The sequence below is a fragment of the Odocoileus virginianus genome, chromosome 7 (assembly GCF_023699985.2).
Source record: "Odocoileus virginianus isolate 20LAN1187 ecotype Illinois chromosome 7, Ovbor_1.2, whole genome shotgun sequence".
Taxonomy (NCBI): Eukaryota; Metazoa; Chordata; class Mammalia; order Artiodactyla; family Cervidae; genus Odocoileus; species Odocoileus virginianus.
The window spans coordinates 6439458-6458865 of record NC_069680.1 but is presented as its reverse complement, the minus strand read 5'-3'; the positions used below and the strand labels follow the sequence as shown (position 1 = coordinate 6458865).

General features: G+C 50.6%; 1 protein-coding gene across 1 annotated transcript in view; it reads left to right on the top strand.

Annotated features, from left to right (window-relative positions):
• Positions 1 to 7929, top strand: part of ARL3 (ARF like GTPase 3) — a 30625-nt gene extending 22696 nt beyond the window's left edge. The window contains exon 6 of the mRNA XM_020897885.2: positions 7652 to 7929. Within this exon, the coding sequence (XP_020753544.1) occupies positions 7652 to 7699 (48 nt within the window). The 3' untranslated portion in view covers positions 7700 to 7929. The remainder of the gene's footprint in view (positions 1 to 7651) is intronic.
• The last annotated feature ends 11479 nt before the right edge of the window (positions 7930 to 19408 follow it).

The window sequence follows — 19408 nt, the reverse complement described above, 5'->3', positions numbered from 1 at the left end:
GTGTCTCTGGTGGTGTGGCCGGTTTGCTTTACTATGATCTTGGTTTGGTTCTCCATCATTGTCCGGCAGCCTCTTTCCATTTGCCTCCTAACACTCTTCTTCCCTTTCCCTGCAGATATTTGACAAATTTGATCGCTTTTATCTCCAGCAAATAATCCCTTCCTAGAGTTATCTCACTTGTTCCATCTGTGCTCTGCCTGTTTTTTTTCCCTCTGTGTTACACAAACTGCCAGGGCCCCTTCAGTGCTTTGCCGCTGGATCTGAGGGCAGACCAGTTAGCACAAGACAAGTGCCCCCTGCTCCAAATCCTTCCATACCTGCTCTCAGAAGCTCTTGGGTGTGTGTGTGTGTGTGTGTGTATGTGTGTGTGATGTAGCCAGAGGTTGTTTCAGCTATGTCCCCAAAAGGAAAGCAGGAGCTCTGTGAGTCTCTGTGAGGTTTAGGTTTGGAGAGGGGGCAGGTTTAAGTCTCATCTATTTCCTTTCTTCTTTACTAGATTGTGGTTATAAAGCAATGTATTCTTGAGAATTCCCTGGCTGTCCAGTGGTTAGGACTCCATATAGGGGGCCCAGGTTTGATCCCTGATCAGGGAACTAAGATCCCACAAGCCCCACAGTATGTTCAAAAATAAATAAGTAAAGCAATATATTCTCATTGTTAATCATATCAAAGTACTACATAAAATTAAGAACTAAAAAGTTCTTTCATTTCCTCTAATCCCACTCAGCAATGAAAGTATCATTAATAATTTTATTCTTCTCAGGTCTCCTCTATAAAATTACAGTCACATATATGTTTGTATGTATCTATCAGGTTTTGAATTAACTGGATATTTTTTAGCTTAATTTACAAATTGGTCCAACAAGTCTTAGAACCCAGGATGTTTTTGAATAGGTAAATTCTGATCATTTTATTTAGCTTTTCACTTTTAAACAAAAATCAAGTTTTACCTAAAGTATTTCTCTCAATTGTGCATAAGATGGTGATCATGGGGCCTAGGGTTATCTTGGTGAGGGTAAGGCCCAGGAAAAGAAACAGCTTCCTTGTGTTTGTACAGACCACTTCAGCAAGAGGACTATGCCTCTCTGAAATTGTTTAGAGCCCAAATATAGAAAGTAGAGGATCTTGTGTCTGGGGACTCTAAAGGTGGAGCTTAAGAAAAGAAATATGTTTTGTAAGCATACTCCTAAGAAAGTGGGAATTGACAGCTCTGTGTTCTTTTTTCACTTGGCCAGAGTGTCAAAAGGAAGAAAAACCAAAGCTGGAATTAGCAGTGAGGCTCTTGTGTCTTCAGCCAGCCTTAGGGATATGAAAAGGAGGAACTAGGGTCCCCTCGACTCAGTCTTTAGAGGAGCGGCATTCAGGCCAAGGGTGCTTCCTCAGAGGAGGTGGGAGGGCGTGGTGGTTGTTATCCTTCCAGCCTCCACCCCTCCCACCCTGGCTCGGCAGAGATGAGAATGGACTCCCTGCTCCCAGCTGTCTGAACTGCCATAGAAATGGAGTTCCCTTTAAGCCACAGGATCTTCAGGCTGGGAAAGAGGCATGAGCTACCGGATAGAGGGTGGGGGCAGGCAGGAATGAAGTCAGACAGTCCTGTATGGTTTGATTTTGTTAGAAAATTCTTCCCAGATCAGGAACCTTCAGCAACTAGGTTCACATGAAGTGAGAGATCACGAGAGATCTAGCAAAGAACCATGAGCAAGAAAAATAATGATCTGATATGGAGGAGAAATAGTTTGAAGGTCACTTAATTAGTTTAGTAGATAGTAGCATGGTGTATAGAATTGGGTAGTTAAGACTGGGATTTCAAGGTTAATGAGATTAGATTATGGTTAATAGAATGATATAAATTTAGAGAATTTAACCATTATTTGAAATGGGTTATTTAATAAAAATGTTAATTAAGAAGGGAATCTGCTGTCTATTGTCCTTTAATGGCAACCTTTGGGGACTGGAGAAAGGTCGTGGAGTTTTCTGTGGAAACAACATTCATTGTGAGGCACTGACTGACCACCTCCCTGTTAGGTAATACCTTTGACCTAAGCTCTTGCCCACTCAGCCAATTTCTTGTTTTTCACTTGAAAAAGAGTTACGTAGAATTCTTTTCCCTGCATTGCTTAGTTCAAGAGCAGGCCTTTTAATGACTCGTACTAATTAAGGCTTTAAGTATTCCTAAAAATGAAAGACTTTACTTTCAGACAGAGATTCTGTGAAAAAGTTACTTAAAATTCCTTAACTTCCTATCTCATCTTCCCATTGCACCCTCCCACCCATGGTCCCCCTGAAAGCTGGTCAGTAATGGGCAGAGCTGCCAAAATGCTTAGTCGTGACGGGGGGTCAAGCAACTGGTACCACAGCCCTAATGACCCTGAAAGAAAATGTACAGAAGTAAAAGAAAAAAAAAACACCTGGAATTTCTGTTACTATTCCAGATATATGTGTGTGCCTGATCAAATTCATTTGCGAAACCTGTCCTCTGCTGCTAAATAACCCTCAAGTGGGTGAGTCAGGGGAACAGATCTGCTAGGTAAGGAGACACTTGGGCAGGGAGCTCACTTCTCCTTAGCCGAGCAGCTTAAACACATGATTCGAGATTGTGGAAGTTAGTGATTCCTGAGATGGATTTCAGGTTCTTGTTCCACCTGATGGCAAATATGTGCAGTCGTTATAAGGAGGACAGGCAGTCCCTGGCTCTGGATGTGGAAACTGGCTATTGCGGGCTTCTAGAGAGTTGGGAACCGGTCTTTGTTTGCCTGACTGATGGTGATGAGGAGGCAGCCCATCACATAATTAAAGCAGGTTTTCAGGGGAAGCTGTCGAGAGCAGAGGCAGGTAAGGGGCACTAAAAGCTGAAGGAGAGCATCAGTCTTGGAAACTGCCAGGGAGAGCCCCGTAGTCCAGAGGAGTGGTCAGAGAGACCCAGTTATGTCAAGCAGATGAAGGCAGGGCAAAGAGAAACTGAACTGTGTCCAGGAGGGAAAAGCTACGGCCCGCTCCGGCAGACCCCCTTGCAAACATGGGGCAGCCTCTGTCTGCATCCAGGGCTGCCAGGGCTTCTCGTAAACAACACCTAACCCTGGGTCTTCTCTGCTTTTCCCTGGGTGTCTGGAAAATAGTGAACAAAGGATCTGGCTGAGAGCCAGAGAAAGGTGTAGAGAAATCAGTCCCTCTTCCACCTGCAGACCTGAATGTGAATCCCAAACCACAGCTCTCTCTGGCAGTGGTAGTTTCAGGTGTTTGAAGACATTGCCTCCCCAGAACATTTGTGTGTGTGTGTGTGTGTGTGTGTGTGTGTGTGTGTGTGTAATTAAAATTATACTGCTTTAGAATTTCCTTTCAAAGCGGAGATCAGCAGTTTCAACCTGGGCTCTAACCTTACTCATAACAGAGATCTGCCTACACCAGTAGCTTCAAGCTAGCAGAAGGTCCTCCTGGGTATCGCTCTCCATGCCCCCACCTCACGTCCATACCTTCTTTTCACATCGCTCCCACATGCCCTGTCTTCCTTCTCCAAGCAGGAGCCGTAATCTGGCTCACAGAGCTCTCACCTTCACAGAAAGTGAAGGTGGCCTCTAGCCATCTGAGTCCTGACGTGTGAGCTGTCCTTCAGAGTGCCTCGCAGATGAACTCTAAACATTCACTAGCCCATGTTCTTGTTTTTGTTTCTTTTTCCTTGATCCGAGGGAACCTTTTCCTTAATATGCCAACAGAATTTCAGTATTTTTTTTAAAATAACATTTACAACTTCTTTCTAGGCCTGGTTCAGTTATTTTTTCTCCCAGGGTGAATGGAACTGCTTATCTGCAAGTCAGACCTCAGGTTTATTTTTAAATTTTCAACCCTCTTTATAGACTAGGAAAGCAAGCTTGGGCCATGCAATTTTGCTACCTCTCTGGGGCAGTGCCTTTTGTCACCAGAAAAAGTATTAATAGCAAGCAATATTTTATGTATGCTGCCTCCAGCTGCTCCTTGACCCTGGGGGCCCAGTGGCACAAAGGAATAGGCTGCATTGCTCAGCACGGGCCTGAGCAATTACTGATGTGACGGTGTAGTCCTCGTGGCGTTAAACAACCAGACCCACCCGACCATGGCTGCCACTGCTTCCTTCCTACCACTGAGCAGTGACGGATGCACTGCAGAGAGATCAGAGTATGAAGGGTGCACTCTTCCCATAGAAAGGGCATCATGCCTTTAATCCCAAAAAGGAGAGATCTGTGATCAAGTAGGTTTCCACCCATGTGGTGAGGGGCCACCTTCCATTTTTCCCAGTGGTTAGTAGGTAATAATCCCATGACATGGTAGAAGTTATTTCCCCTGCAAGAGGCCAGACAAAGCTCAGTATTTGAAGTTCAGTGTCTCTCTTTAGTCTCTAGTATTGAATTGAAGCCAATCAATTCAAATTCAGTTTCAGCAAGGTTGGTCGGAGGGGAGGTGCAGTGGAGGCAAAAAGGGAGGACTATACCATGAGATGGTCAGCCCTGTGAGGGAGATCCAGTTTGCAGAAATTTGGTCAAACCAGTTGACAGTAAAGTTTCAACCCTTAAACAAAGCTACGAGTTCATTTCCTTCTTTGGAAGCAGAGCAATATCTTGCTTCAGGTAAATGATCACCTTTTTCTCAGTCATCTGTTTAAAAGAAAATCAAAGCCTTGCTAAATTAAGGCCAGAGTGATGTGGCTGCTGATTTAAGGTTCCTCCTCTTGCAATGATGTTGTCTCTAAAGAGAGAGATTCCGCTGGAGATGGCAGGCTTGCAGAGAGTTAATATGTTGGGATCATGCTGCGAGATAAAAATGCAGGAGTCCACAAGTATCAGAACCTGGCAGCCTAGGAATCTTGAGAGGTGAGTGGCCAGCCTCTGGCACCTTCAGAGCTGCAGCAGAGCCATGCCGGGTGCTTGCCTGGGGCTGTTCCATCTCATACCCCTGTGTTCAGCTGAAAGTCATAAGGAAAAAAACTGCAGTTGCTCCCTCTGCCAACTTGAGGGTAAGCGCAGCTTCTCCCTAAGCCTGAGACAGAGCTCCTCCCCTGGCACTTGCCCACAGTCATTGAGAAATGGTCAGTGGTGCGCTAGCGCGGGCACTGGAACTAAATTACCTGGGTTCACGGCCCGCCTTTGCCACGCATTCTTCTGTGCCCCCATTTCCTCATCCCTAAGTACCTACTTCACAGGGTTGTTACAGGGATTAAAAGATATCAGTTAAGTGTCTGCTGCTGGGTTGGGAAGATCCCCTGGAGGAGGACCACGGCAGCCCATTCCAGTATTCTTGGAGAATACTGGAGAAGTCTGGAGAATCCCACGGACAGAGGAGCCTGACAGGCTGTGGTCCATAGGGTTGCAAAGAGTCGCACACGGCTGAAGTAACTTAGCAGGCAAGCAGGCCAGCCATCACGTGAAGTTCTGTAAACACCACCCCAAGCCAGTCTGGCATGGACCCTCCCCTCGGGAATCTTTCCTTGCCAGTGGGCACCTTAGAGGTAACATCCTTGTTGACTGTTGCCTCCCTGACACCTCCCAGCTCCATTTCAGGTTCTCCTCTGGGCAGTAACAGGAAAGGCACAGACCCCCAGCCTCCAAACACTTTAGATGGGGCAGCCTTCCCGAGCCAGAGCAGAGTTAAGTCTCCCCAGCTTCCCACACTGGAGGTTGCAGGCAGCAGCTTTGGAGCCCCCTGGGGCCAGCAGGTCAGCTGGTGGGGCCCGACCTCTGAGCGCCCTCTGCTGGCAGGACTGGGCGCTCACACACACATCTGGAGGACACTGCCCCTCAGCAGGGCTCCCCATTTAAATCCCCTCGGCCTCCGTAACAGATGCCCAGTAGAAGGCTGCCCCTCACCCTCCACATTCTGCCTGGGGTTCCTGCAGCTGAGTAAATATTTTTCCTATCTCTTTGAGTGCATTCATGTTGAGTTAGATACAATAAAAGAAGCCCAGCCCCATCTATAATCAGCCATAAAACAAGAGGGAAGACAGTATTCAGTGGGAACCCTGCTCTTGATTTCTCTAAGAAGATGATTTGATAAAATAGTGCAACTCTGTATAGAGCCGGAAATATTGAGGTACGCACCTTTGATGGTGTTTGTGCGGGTTCCTAAAGATGGAAAATGCCACGTAAGTGCTGAGCTATTCACCTTCGAAGGCAAAGAGAAGATGGTTATCTTATTCATCCCTCTTTTATTTGTAAAATCTTTTTTGTCTCCTGGCAGGTGATCTTTTTTTTTTTTCCTGGAAACCAATTAGCTCCTAAAATTAAACATCCTTCTCTTTAAATTAATCCTTTTCATAAAAATGGTCTTAAAATTGGCCTCAGCCTTTCAGAGTAAGCAGCTAACCCAGTTGTAATCGGAGTCCACCTTCTCTCACCTCGCCATCCCCCCACAAACCCCGGTCCCCGCCGCTGCCAGGTGCTGTCCACCTCTGTGTGGTTTTGTGCAGTGGGCCATGGCCAGCCTCCTCTAAGGTCTGCTCTGGGACAGCCATCAGATATTCTGCTTCTCCCAACCAAGTGCTCTGATGGCAACTGGCGGAGTTTTAATCACTGTAAATTCAGGTTATGGTCAGATTAGCCAGGAGATAGGATGCCTGCTGGTTGTTTTGCCGTGATGTATTGTTTATGGGATTAATGCTCCGAATGGCCAAGGGTGTCAGCTGATATTTATTACTTTAAGCTGTCTCAGCTGTTCAGGTTCAACGACTAGCTCCCTGGTCACAGGAAATGCAGGGCTCTGAATGTCATGTATGCCCTGAGATGTCCATGTGTGACAGAAACAGGGGGAAAAGAGGGGGGTGCCTTGCAGGAGCCTCCTTTGATTTTGTTTTGGGCTTCTGAGAATTCCACACAACTCCGGGGGTCACAGAGGCTCTGGGGAAAGAGCGTTCAGGGATGGCTCCTAAGGGGGTTGAAAAAGAGGTCATCTCTGGCGGGCTTGGCATCCACAAGATACGCCACCTGCCAGGTGGCTGTGTGTAGACATTGTGTGGATTTTACCTCTGTCTTCCTCCAGCCTTCTAAGAGAGGACACGTTCAAGGTTACTGTGCCTTTAAGGGAACCTTCTCCCCAGTCCCTCTGCTTGGTACTGCTTAAAGCTGCAAGAACCAGGCCAGGCCCCTTTAAACCTTCCCTGGTGCTGCACAGAGAGAAATGAATACACATTGCCCCAGTGTGTGTCTAGTAACGCACACTGCAGTTGGTTTGTTTTTCCAAAAAGAAATTTAATTTAGCCTAAGTGTACACTGTCACACTGTAAACACACCGGGGCACCAGAAGGGTGGCTTATTATTGAATTTAATGCCCTAGCAAAGGTCAGCTTTTAGAAAAAGCCAAAAATGGCTGGAATCTGTCCTGATAGCTCTTCAATCAGGCCTGGGATCCAGGCAGATGTGTTTATTTTTTCAGAGGGAGTTCCTGAGGACCCATCTCAAGTTCAGGCTCTTGACACTCCCCCTCCCATTTCCCTTCAAGTCAGAGGCCTCCCCACTCCTCCCTAGGAGATCACTGTCCCTGGTCACCCAGGTGGGCCCCTGGGGCAGGCAAGCACCATTGAGCCCTTGGTTGTGGAGGGTGGACCCGGGACCCTCTTTCCCCTCAAGGGCTGGAGTGTGTGGTGCCTTTCTCACAACTAACACTGCCTCTCTACCCATTTCCCTCAAAGGACGGCATGAACTGGGTCTGCAAACATGTCAACCCAAAGAAGAAATAAAATCTCGACAAATGGAGATGTGGGAGCTGCGGGAGCTGAATTCTGTCCTGAAAAACACTAATTTGCTGCTTTCTGACCAAATGTTTTTCCATCTGTGTACAGCTACAGCTGTATGAAGAGAAGAGCAACACCATTTAAAAAGAATCCCCATTCCAGCCGTAGATTTAACTGATCTCTGAGGTTCAGTATCATTTTTCAAATAAAGGAATTATATTATTTCCTCTGCATAATTGAAATAGTATTAAATGTCTCAAAGCACATGATTAGAAAATGAGATCTTTTAAATGAGCAAGAGATTGCATTGCAGTTTAGACAATTCCAGTGGGCTTTTTTCTTAAAAAAAAAAAAAAAACGGTGGGGGAGAGAGGAAGAGGAGCAGCAGATTAGGCTGTGGTCACTTATTTCCTGACCTGTCCTTACTTTTCCCCGTGGTTTTGAAGCCAAGATAGTGTTTGCTCATGCTGGTCAGTGATTTCTACCATCACCCATTACCAGGGCTGCAGCCTGTCTGGGTGGGAAGCTGCAGGGGCCAGGGAGAGGAGGGGGAGGTGAGGAACAGCCGATGATTAAACCATCTTGTCATGCAGGTAAGAGACTATGTAATCCTCACCCTTTGGAAAAGGGGAAAAAAAGCCTTTCTTGCAGACAAGTCACCACAGAAATATACCCTGTCCCCAACCCCCCAGCCAGCCACACAGGGAAGCAAATTCTTACCACTTTTGACTGTAATGACATCTGGAATGTAAGGAGAGGTGGGAGGTTTAATTCCAGAAAAATTACAAGGTCTTTAAAAAGCCCTCACATGGAGGGCTCAGGCTAGCGTAAACAGGCTTTCTCCAGTTCAGTGGAGCAGTGAGCAGCCGACTCTGAGATTAGCTGCCTTCTCCACGGCCGTCCCATAGAAGGGATTTCTAAAGCTCAAAGAATTCTATGTTTAAATGATCACAATAGGCCGCTGCTATCAGATTTTAAAAATAAATGCAGCTTTACCATGAACCTGCGCCACTGAGAAAAGCCAGGCAGATCGATCTTCAGAAGAGATCAATTTTTACAGTGCTGGCAACTTGGTGGTGTGGGCTGCTCACGGGTGGAGAGCGCTTGCTGCCGGGAGGAGCTTGGTTGGGTAGGGTTGGGGAGGCTTGTCCAGAGAAGCCAGAGTCACCCCAGGTTCTGGTCCCCTCAGCCTCTCTCCAGCAAAATGTGTCCTCTGTTGATTGATCGGAGAGGAATGGCAGGAGCTTTCTCCTGACCCGTGTTGCAAAAAGAGCTTGTTTCTTTGAGCCATAAGTCCCCAGCTTCAGACAAGGGAAGGTGAGCCAACCTTCAGACAAGGGAAGGTGGCTTCCCAACCGAGCTCTGTTCTGGTGCCTGGCCTCCAGGGTTTTCAGAGAATGAATAAAAGACCATCCAGTGACTGATGGGTCCCAGGTCAGCTGCTTTTCACATCCTGGGAGGCAGCCCTTCCCAAACCCACCAAGGCATGTGAGCAGGGTTTGCTGCGGCCCCTGGCCGTCAGTTCCCAGTCTTTCTGGACCAAGTTGTGCCCATGAGGCTGAGGCATGGCCCGCTTCAAAGGCGGTCTGGGGTGAAAGTCATTAACAAGGCCAGACATGAAAAGGTGCCCTGGGGTGGCTGTGGACAGACCTGTGAGGACTTGCAAAACAAAAGGTGAGGGTTTTTAAACCACTGTGAGCTTGCTGCTCCCTGCAGCCTCCTTAGGCTTGTCTGTCTTACCCAGATGCCTTTGAAAGGAGGCAAAACAGAATTACAAGGGACCAGAAATCCCCCTTCTATCTGGCTGCAAATATGGCTCTAGCACGTGAAAATGTTTTTTCCCTCTGAATAGTGCAGCACGGATGTTATCTGAGGGGCAAAATGCCTGCTTTGAGGTCTGCGATTTGCGAACACAGCAATGTGGAACTTGGACTCTAGCAGTGGATGGTCTGTGAAATATTTTTGTCCTTTTACCACCAACTTAGGGAACTGTTTGAAAGGGGCCCCCGCCCAGGGCCTCGGCCAGCAGGCAGAAGCCACTTGCCTTGTCTGATAACAGCCTCTGTGAATGTTCAGCTTTGCTTTTCAGCTAAAGACACAGAGACATTGTGGATGTCACAGGCTTTCATCTTCCCTCTGAGCCCTACCAAACCCTCCCGGGGCTCACAGGGTAGATGAGAGGAGCCTGAAAATCGCAGAGTTTGAAAGCTCGCATTTGTAAAAACAAAATGCTTCTAAAGTTCCCTTTCCTCTCTCCCTACTCCCCCCACCTCCCGCCCCTGGCCCCCCACCGTGAAGGACAGAATTGTAAGATAGAAGGGGGATGCTGGGTCTTTCCACTCCCAGGGAGTCTCAGTGGTGAGTGGCTTTGGGCACGACTGCATCTGAATGTGCAGAGGGAGGGGAGAGGGGTGGAGGCCAGAGGGCAGGCCAGGCCTGGGACAGGGGCCCCAGGATGTGTGCTCAGACCAGCTGTGGGAAAAACTCCTTCCCCTCCCCTCCTCCCAACCTCCTCCGTGCGGCTCCTTCTGGCTGGCTTCCCCGAGCCCAGGGCAGCACACCCTTTCCCCTTCACTCTCCCTTGGTTACTATGGAAACAAGGGTGTCATTGATGTGGGCTGAGCTGGGGAACATGTCGGCACACAGCTGAAAGTCAGCGATTACGCTGGCGGGTAGAGATGTGCCAGGGTTAAGGTCCGCAGCTCCCAAACTGCGGGAAGGACGCGGTCCTACCCCCTACCTCCCTCCCGCTCACTTCTCTCTCTCCTGGCTTTTAACAAATTTCTTTTATTCCCCTCTGGGCTAAAGCCGTAGCTATTTTTGCGCCACTCTGGGCCCCACCCTCGCTGTCGGCCGCTCCTTATCCGGCCTGGCCCGGGGGTGACACCATGTCACCCTCGCCAGGACTCGTCCCTTGATTCCCGTCAGAGTTTGCTTTGATTTCTCTTTCCTTCTCAGGGGCCAGTTCTTACTTCCTTTTATTTTTAGCTCTGCACTCCATGTGGTTTCAGGGTTCAGTCTGCTCCATCGAAAAGTTCTTTTTTTTTTTTTTTAAGTCTCTTTTGAAAATGATAATCAAAGGAAGGGACATGGTATTTGGTCATGTGGAAAATTCAATGTATAATTTAGACGTCTGTCAAAAATCCGACAAATAAAATTTAGCTGAAACGAAGGCAGCCTGGAAAGCGTCGTGTCCTTTGCTAGAAGGGGAGAGGGCTGCAGTGAGCTCGTCCTTTCAGAGGTCAGCATCTCTCAAGGTGCTTTCTACAGGAGGGGGTGACACGAACGCCGCCACCACCAATAAATATAACCCTTTATTAAGCCCTTCTCACATAGCAGACCCTTCATTGACATCATAGGGCAGCGTTAGTCCCACTTTACAGCTAAGGAAAATGAGGCGCTGGCCTGGGTTAAAGCATTTGCCCAAGATCACAGAGTCATTAGTGCCAGTGGGCCGGGAACCCAGGTCTGAAGGCAGCAGCAAGCTGCCACCACCCCCCCAGGACAAAGACAGTAACACAATAATGGCTCATTGTCTCAGCCCCCAGCCTTCCAAGTCCACACCAGGGGTCTTCTCTGATCAGTGCTGCAGGCCGGGGGGCGGGGGGTGGGGTCCCCTGTCCCAACTGTTGTTGTCCTCTGTCCCTATGGCAGCACAATCAGAGTTTTTTGGTACTGTCCTTTGCACAGACAGAAAAAAGGGGAGAAATTAGGAAAAATGGGGCTGCAAGGATACTGACAAACCTAATACTATTTCCTTTTAGACAGGGTTCAGAGAGGGGAGTAGACTTGCCCAAAATCACACAGTAGGAGGCAGAGTGGGCTCCGGTCCAGAGCTCTGCCCTCTGGAGAAGAGCTTGTCTTCCCCTCCGGCAGCCTCACTTCAGCAGCCTAGAGACATACCAGCCTGGCTGGTCCCAAGGGCTGGCCTTTAAAGGCAAGCTGTTGGCAAAATAGAGGGGAGCTGGAGGCAGGAAGAGAGAGAAAGTCTAGTGTTGCCAGATAACTGGCAGGACACTCAGTTAAACTTGAATTGCAAATAAAGAATCATTTTGAATATAAGTACATCCCCCCCCAAAACAAAGTACATCCCATGCACAATTTGAGACATAATACTCGTAAAAAAAGTTGTTTACCTGAAATTCACATTTAACTGGCCATCCCAGTTTTGATTGTGTTGTTTTGCTAAATCTGACAATTCTACCCAGAATGCCCGGCTAAATACAGTGACAGTGAGATACAATTAAACTGTGTTCCCTGGACTCAGACCCAAAAGTCTATCCTTGCCCATCCATAAATCAGCTCTGTGATCTTAGGCAAGTTGCTTCCTTTCTTGGAGTCCTGCCTCTTCATCTGTGAAATGGGACAAAACTGGTAGATTGAAAAGAGATATAATGGCAATAGATGTAGATAGAAGGCAATAGCTAGCACATAGTAGGAACACTGTACCTCAGTTTCTTCCTGTAAAATGAGGTAATCACCTACCTTGTTGAGTCTCCAAGAAACTACATGAAGTTATGAATGTCTGGTGCAGAGTAGGTACTAAATCATGGGTAGCTATTATAATAACAGGCAAAAATTCTGGAGTCTAGGCCTTCCCAGGCCTCCAAGAACCTCTGCCCTCCACACTGTGCCCCACATGTTGTGAGGGCCAGCAGCCTTCCCAGAGGTGCTGGCAGCCCCCTCCTCTCTCCAGGGGGCTCCCTGGGCCACCCTAGCCCCACCTCCTGCAATTAGATTTGTAAGTGGGAACAGGCTCTTGTCAGTGGCTCCTGATTGGCTCCGGGCAAAAACACAGTTTAGCGCTCAGTCAAGCTGCATTTCAGGGCCTCTGTCTCTCTCTCCCCCCCACCTCCCCCTTAATTGCAATCTGTTCAGTAATTTCCTTTTCCAACCCTGCAGAACACGGAGAAGCTGCAGCATGGGAGTCGGGCAGGGAGGAGGGGAAGAGAGCTCCTGTTCCCTGCAGTAAATCTGCTGGTCCAGCACTGTGTCCTGTGTCGTGCGTGTGTGTATCCGGAACCAGACAGACACGAGCATGTGGTAATACAGCCAACAACCAGGCCCCTGCAGGGTCAGACCAGGGCATCCACTTGTACCAGGCAGTTGGCTGTTATCATTCATTTAATCCTTGCAACAACATTAATAACTGTAGGTGATATCACTCAGTTTGAGGATAGGGCTCACAGAATTGGATTTACTTGCTCAAGATCACACCAGGAGAATGGGGCAGGGTCATGATTTTCACCTGGGCTTGTTTGCTGGGCCCCAAGCCTGCCTCATGAAATCTTTTCCCCTTTTGGCTTCTGAACTCAGAAAAGGAGCTGAGGGCTCCTGCACAAAGGAGCAGGGAGAGGTTTCTTTTCCCAGAGTGAATAGCAGTGTCCCAGGGACAAAAAGCCTTCAGTAAAGAAATATTAATGACAGAAAGGCAGACAGCAAGCTGAGTCAAGGAAGGACAAGGTTTGCAGGAGAACTCAGGTGGATTCCTGAAGCTGAGAGCTGCAAGAGTTGAGGGCAGAACAACCATTTAGATCAGCAAACGACTCCTCCTGTTAGTCATTCACTGATTGGATCCTTCTGTAGCCCCGCAGGGTAACCATTCCTACCCTTCTCTTCCAGTTGAGGAAACCAATGCTCTCAGAGCTTAAGTCACTGGCCTAGAATCACACAACTAGCAAATGGTTTAGCTGGGGTTCCCTTTAACAAGAAAGACCATTTTTCCCCAGGGTGCCTTCTTGACTAAACACGGAGCTGGGAACAGTGGGGAGCGGGGTTCCAGGAAACCAGGCCGGGCCTCTCTTTCTCTCACTTTGCCACCCACCCCTTTAAGATCCACAGGAAATTTCAGAGCCCAGAGGTGGCTGCTGCTCTGGAGGCCACCAGCAGAGGGGGCAGGCGGTGACCAGGCCCCGCCCTGACAACAAAGGAGAAAGGCTGGGGAGGCTGTGACCCTTTGGACCTCCATTCTCCCCCAGGGTTCTGCAGCCCCCACCCAGTGCCCTGGCCCCAAAGGAGGAGAGACAGGCTGCAGCAAAGTGGTAGAAGTCCCCGGAGCCCACTTAGATCACTGGTGGGCAAGAGAAAGGGCCGACTGCAGAGTCACACACAGACACTGCCTGCCCCTATCTTTGTCTTGTCAACAGAATGGGAATGCAAGTTCCTGAGGCTGGACAAGGCTGGCACACAGCCTCCGCACACCCATATGGGAAAGAATGCCCTCCTGACCTCACCAGGGTGCAAGTCTTGGCACTGGCTGAGGGCCCCTCAGCTGGGGCCAGTCATACTTATTACATCAACCAGACATCTCCCTGGGCCAGGCTCTCAACAGTCACATCACCAATGCAGTCCCCAGTCTCTCCTGGGCGAACTGCTCTGGTGAACTGGAGCCCACCAGCCTGCACTGCTGCTGAGAAGGCAGAAGCCTGTGCCATCGCACCATCACTCCCAAGCCCCTCTGATTTTGTCTGGGGCCACAGAGCAAGCCTGGTCTGGGCTTTCAAATATGAACGAGGCTTTCCCGGAGCCTCCAGATGACAGGGTCAAAGCAGTTTTCCTGCCTGGATGCTACAGATAGCATTGGGAGAGAAACAGATAAGGAGCTTGGGTTTGCAAGCAGCAGCCCGTCCTGGGGCCAGAGGATGCCATATAATCCAACCATCCCCTCAACTTCCCCAGCTCTGGTGGGGGTGCAGCCTGGGTTTCCTCCTGACTCACTCCCCAGGCCCCCTTCCCACCCTGAGACCCTCAGATCTGGAGAGCAGCAGGTTGGGAGGGAGGAAAAGAGGGAGGACGGGGCAATTCAGGGGCTGGGATGCTGATCCAGGCAGGGGGAGGTGTCTGCACAGCTGCAAGCAGCCCCCCTACCCCCAGCCTGTGAATGGGCACATCACCCCCTCCTGCCCGCCTGCCACCGCTCCTGAAACAGTTGGTCCTAATGAGCGCAAAGCAGGCAGGGCAGCTGTGTGCATTATCCATATGCATGGGGAGGTGTATATTTATCCTCACGTCCCACCCCACCCCACAGCTGCTGCCAACCCTGATGCCAGGAGGGTGAGTGGGCACGAGCGCTCAGGCTGCTCGGGGCCCTGGGCCTCCTCTCCTGCCAGCCCCCCCTCCCCAGCCCACGCCCACAGCCTTCACTTGACCCATTTTGGAGGCAGAAGTTTGTGTGTGTGCTTGAGAGAGAGAGAAAGCAAGAGCGTGCACACATCATTTCCCCAGTTGGTGCTTTTGATTTCCTCTGAAGTATCTTGATTGCGGACGTACAATGGCATCTTGCTGCCAGCGCTCCCTCAGCAGCTTCTGGCTCTGCGCCGCCGCCTCCTCCCCAAGGCCGGGGTTTTCTGCTGACTCTGGGGCCCACGACTGGCTGGCAGGGAAGGTGCAGGCCTGACCCCGGCTTCCATCTCTCAGCCTGAGCAGCGGGACCCAGAGGTCCAGCCACGGTCCTTCCTGCTCTTCAGGCTGGGGCAACCTGCACCCTGACCGCCACCCCCCACCTCCTTGCTCCTTTGGACCTCCCACTGCCTCCTAGTTGGTCCCCTTGCCCCCACTGCCTGGCCGCTCACCCCTTACTGCTCAGAAGAGCCATTGTTCTAACACTCAGTTCCTCTGTTCAGATGCCTGTGGAGGCCCCACTGCTCTGGGACACGCAAGATCAAGCTTTATCCTATCGTTGGAGGCCCCTCTAGTCTGATCTCAAATCTTTTTTTATCGACCTGTCAATCACACACACCCTGAGCTCCAGATGAGCAGTCCCTGCTGCCCCCTGACAGGGATTCATCTCCACACCTGTGTTTATAGAGACCTCCTCTCATGGATGTCTGTCTTCTCTTCTGTTTTGCTCACCCCTCCTTTAGGGCACAATTCAGATCCCCCCTCCCCAGGATGAAGGCCTGACAGCCTCTAGCCCACAGGGCTCCCTTGGGAAACATTCAGAGCCCCGATGGCCCAGGCATTCAATGTTCATTCATTAATCCATCATTCATTCATTCAGCAGATATCTTCTAAGTGGAGGCAGAGCACCTACAGTGCTTCAGTCCTGGCCCCCCTGTCACCGCCCCCATTCACTCATGCCTTCCTGACCTCATCACTCCCTACTCTGCCCCTCACCCACCTTTCCAGTCACTCGCTCCTTGCTCTTTCTGAAACAAGCATCTTCTGCCTTTAGCCTTTGTGATTGTTCCCTCCACCTGGGACTCTCTTGCTCCAAATATCCCCAGATCTTGCCTCCTCACATTCTTAAGATCTCCACTCAACATCACCTTCTCAGCAAAGCCTTCCCCAACCACCTACATATATAAGAATTGCCATACCTCCTTACTCCTACTGACAAGCCCTGTCCCTGCTTTACTTCCCTTCTTGGTACTTATCACCAACTCACAGTTGTTGATTTCTTTTTAAAAAATATTTATTAATTGATTTGGCTGCTCCGGGTCTTAGTTGAGGCACATGGGATCTTTAGTTGTGGCACGCGAACACTTAGTTGCAGCATGCAGGATCTAGTTCCCCAACCAGGGATTGAAGCCAGACCCCCTGCACTGGGAGCATAGAGTCTCAGCCACTGGACCACAAGGGAAGTCCCTCTACTGACTTCCTGTTTGTCAGCTCTTTCCCACTAAGTTATTAACTCCAAGAGAGTGGAGTTTGTGTATTCCATTCACCAGTGTATCCCCAGCACTGGAATAGAGGCCGATATTAGAAGGACAGCAATAATCATTAGTTAATAAATGAATGAGTGAATGAATGAAACAGGCACTGTTTCTTAGGCTCTGAAAAGTCAAAGATGACTAATATTTCACGTCCTCCAGGGACGCACAGGCTACTCGGACACATAAGCTATGCAGCCTCTAACCTGACCCATAAATCACAATGAGTTAGAATACCAAGTGAGAGTGCTAAGTGCACGGGAGTGTGGTTGGCCCAAAGGAGCTTGAACATCGTGATAACTATCAATGCTAGAAAGCGGCCTATACCAGCCCCACCTTGGATCTCACACACATCTTTCATTATTCTTCGTACCCCCTCTAGAGAGGTGGGGAGGAATGCACAGAGAAGGTGAGACTCTGAGGCTGGACACGAAATCCAGGCAGAGAGAAGAGCAGTTACGGGGGCACGGAACCACATGGGCTGCTGGAGGACTGACTCTAAGCCGATGACCTGACAGGTGGGGCTCAGAGAGCTGCAGCTGGCAGGGATGGCATTTGGTGTGGAGGGAGACTCCTTATGCATTAAGCCATGAGCTGCCCATTTGCTCAGTGTCCTGCAGCAGGCACACACATGGAGAGTGTCTGAGGACAATATTCAACTCACAGCCTGGCAGCCAGGACACCCATATGTCAAGTGACTCACTGCCATTTTTTTTTTCAGGTGGGGTAGAAGTCTACACTGCCCTTACGGCATGGTTCTTGGAAGCCTGCTCCCTCATTCCACTTCTTATCTGCAATTCTGAGATGTTGCCTATACCACCTCTAGACCCCATTCTACAGGCTGTTGCAAACTACGCTGCACCCCACCCCACACATCACCCTCTTCTTGCCTCAATGTAAACCATGAGAAATAACCTATGGCATTGAGCAGATGGGTTCTCTCTCAAAAAAGACCCAATTATTGAAGATCTAAGTGCAAAGAGAAGTCATAAATAACCCAGTTTGCTGCAGTTGAGAGGAATTAACCACACAGCAATTAAGGAAAACTGGTCGCCTGTGGAGGAAACATCCAGCCTCCCAGTGCAGAAGTCCCTTGGCAAGTCCCAGCATCATAAATGCCAGGGACAGGGAATTTTAGGGAAGAAGCCCTGGGCTTGTAAAGGCCTTCCTCACTCAGGGGATGTGGTTCTCATACACTGGAGAATGTGGTAGAGGCCAAAGCTCTAGCCACCAGATTTGTTTGTTCTTTGTAAGAGCTTTCATCATGGAAGGGGTGTCTCGAGGTTGTGAGTTCTCTGTCCCTGGAGGAATTCAAGCAGAGAGTGAATACATCCTGCCCTGGAAGGGAAGAAAGACTTTGGAGGGCAGGTGGGTGGGGCAGAGTGTTGGAGGAAGACAGATGCTGGAGGAAGAAGCTGGTATCCTGAAGGCCGGGCCCCCTTATGGGGGCCTCTCACTTCTCACAGAAGCCCCCAGCCCCAGCTGCCTCTGCCTCCTAATACTGATCCGTTTCCCATTCCTTGCAGCCTCTAACGAAGTTTCCAGAATCTTAGCCCCAAATCCCAGGCTCTTGCCTCAGCACTCTAGCAGAGGAAAGGGAGGGGGCAACCGAAGCGTGTCCTCTATTTCCTTCCTTGCCTCTTTAACTGAAGAAAACTGGATTCAGAGAGTTCTAGAATCAGTACCAAGATCCTAGGTTCTAGAGACCACTGTTGCTAAAGCCCCTCCAAGGAAGAGTTTTCCAAAAGCCTACACGGAGAACCTCGCTATAGGAGAGGGGTAAAGTGTGGTGGGTCTGTCCAGGGATGTCCAGGAATCATTTTTCCTCCTCCCTTTTACCCCACAGCACCCTTTGCTTGTAGGCCTGGAGCACTAGGCTGGGAAGGGCATCTCCTGGACCTCCCAGCACCACACACCGAATCTACAGAAGGCGGAGATGGAATGGGGCAGGAAATCCCCCAGGGGGCCAGGTCTGATCCTGAAAGTGTTCTCAGGTTCTCCCCCACCCTCATAAGGGAGCAGATGAAGGAGTCTGAGGAAAGGGCATGGTGGAGTGGGTGTATGTGAACAGGACCTAGAGGAACCCAGAAAGGAGGTTAGAACTTAGGGTCTCAGCCTCCAGAGAGGGCCCTGGGGCACTGACTCAGTGGCCTCCCCATTCAGGGTGTTCCCCCACTGCTCCACCCTCCTCTCCCGCCCCCAGAGTGCCCTTTGAAGCCCGGAGGGGGCTTTGATCTGGGGTCTGCCCCGCACTCAGCAGGCCAGGCCAGATGCGCTGGGGAGGGGAGGGAGAGGCGCAAGGGCCGACCATCCCCCAGGCCTTACACTCCCCCTGCACCCGGCCTGGGCAAGGAGACTGTTTCCGGCTCTTGCGGGAGGGCACTCGAACCCCCGCCACCCCCACCCCACGCCTTGCAGCTGTTCCCCAGCTGCCCGGCCCCACCCCAAAGACAGCTGGGAGAGAGGCTGGGGGCGGAGAGCGGGGCGCAGCTGCTCTGCTCCGGGGCTGGGACCAGGGAGGGCAGCGACATGAAAGAGCCCGGGCCCGCGGGGGTGGCGGGCGGAGGAAACCCCCCGGCGGTCGCCTCCCTGCGGGCTCCGCACATCTGGCCCACAGGAGCCATCAGTGGGGTGGGGGAGAAGAGCTCCGCTCCTGACACCCTGCCCTGCCCTGCCCGGAAAGGGGAGGAGCGATGGCCTCCCTGGGGAGGGCGGGAAGACAGTGTTTGGGGGTGGGGTGGGGGGCAGAGCCAGTATCTCCGAGACTGAGCGCTTCGCGGAGGGAGGCACAGGGCGTGCCTGTGGGTGCGGGGGTGGGGGTGTCTCGAGTGTGTAGAGTGAGAAAGGCCCCCCACACCTCCTCTCCCCGGCCCCGTTCCTGGGGCAGCTCCAGCTCTCCTGGCCTCCTCTGCCCCTCCTCTGACACTTTTGGGAGGTGGGTGACAGCTGCTCCAAAGCCAGGGACAGCTGGGTAGCTGGGGACAGCTGGATGGGGTTAGCCTCTCCCGGGCTCCCCGGCTGCCCAGGCACCCCTGGCCATACTACACAGTTAGTTGCTTAGCTG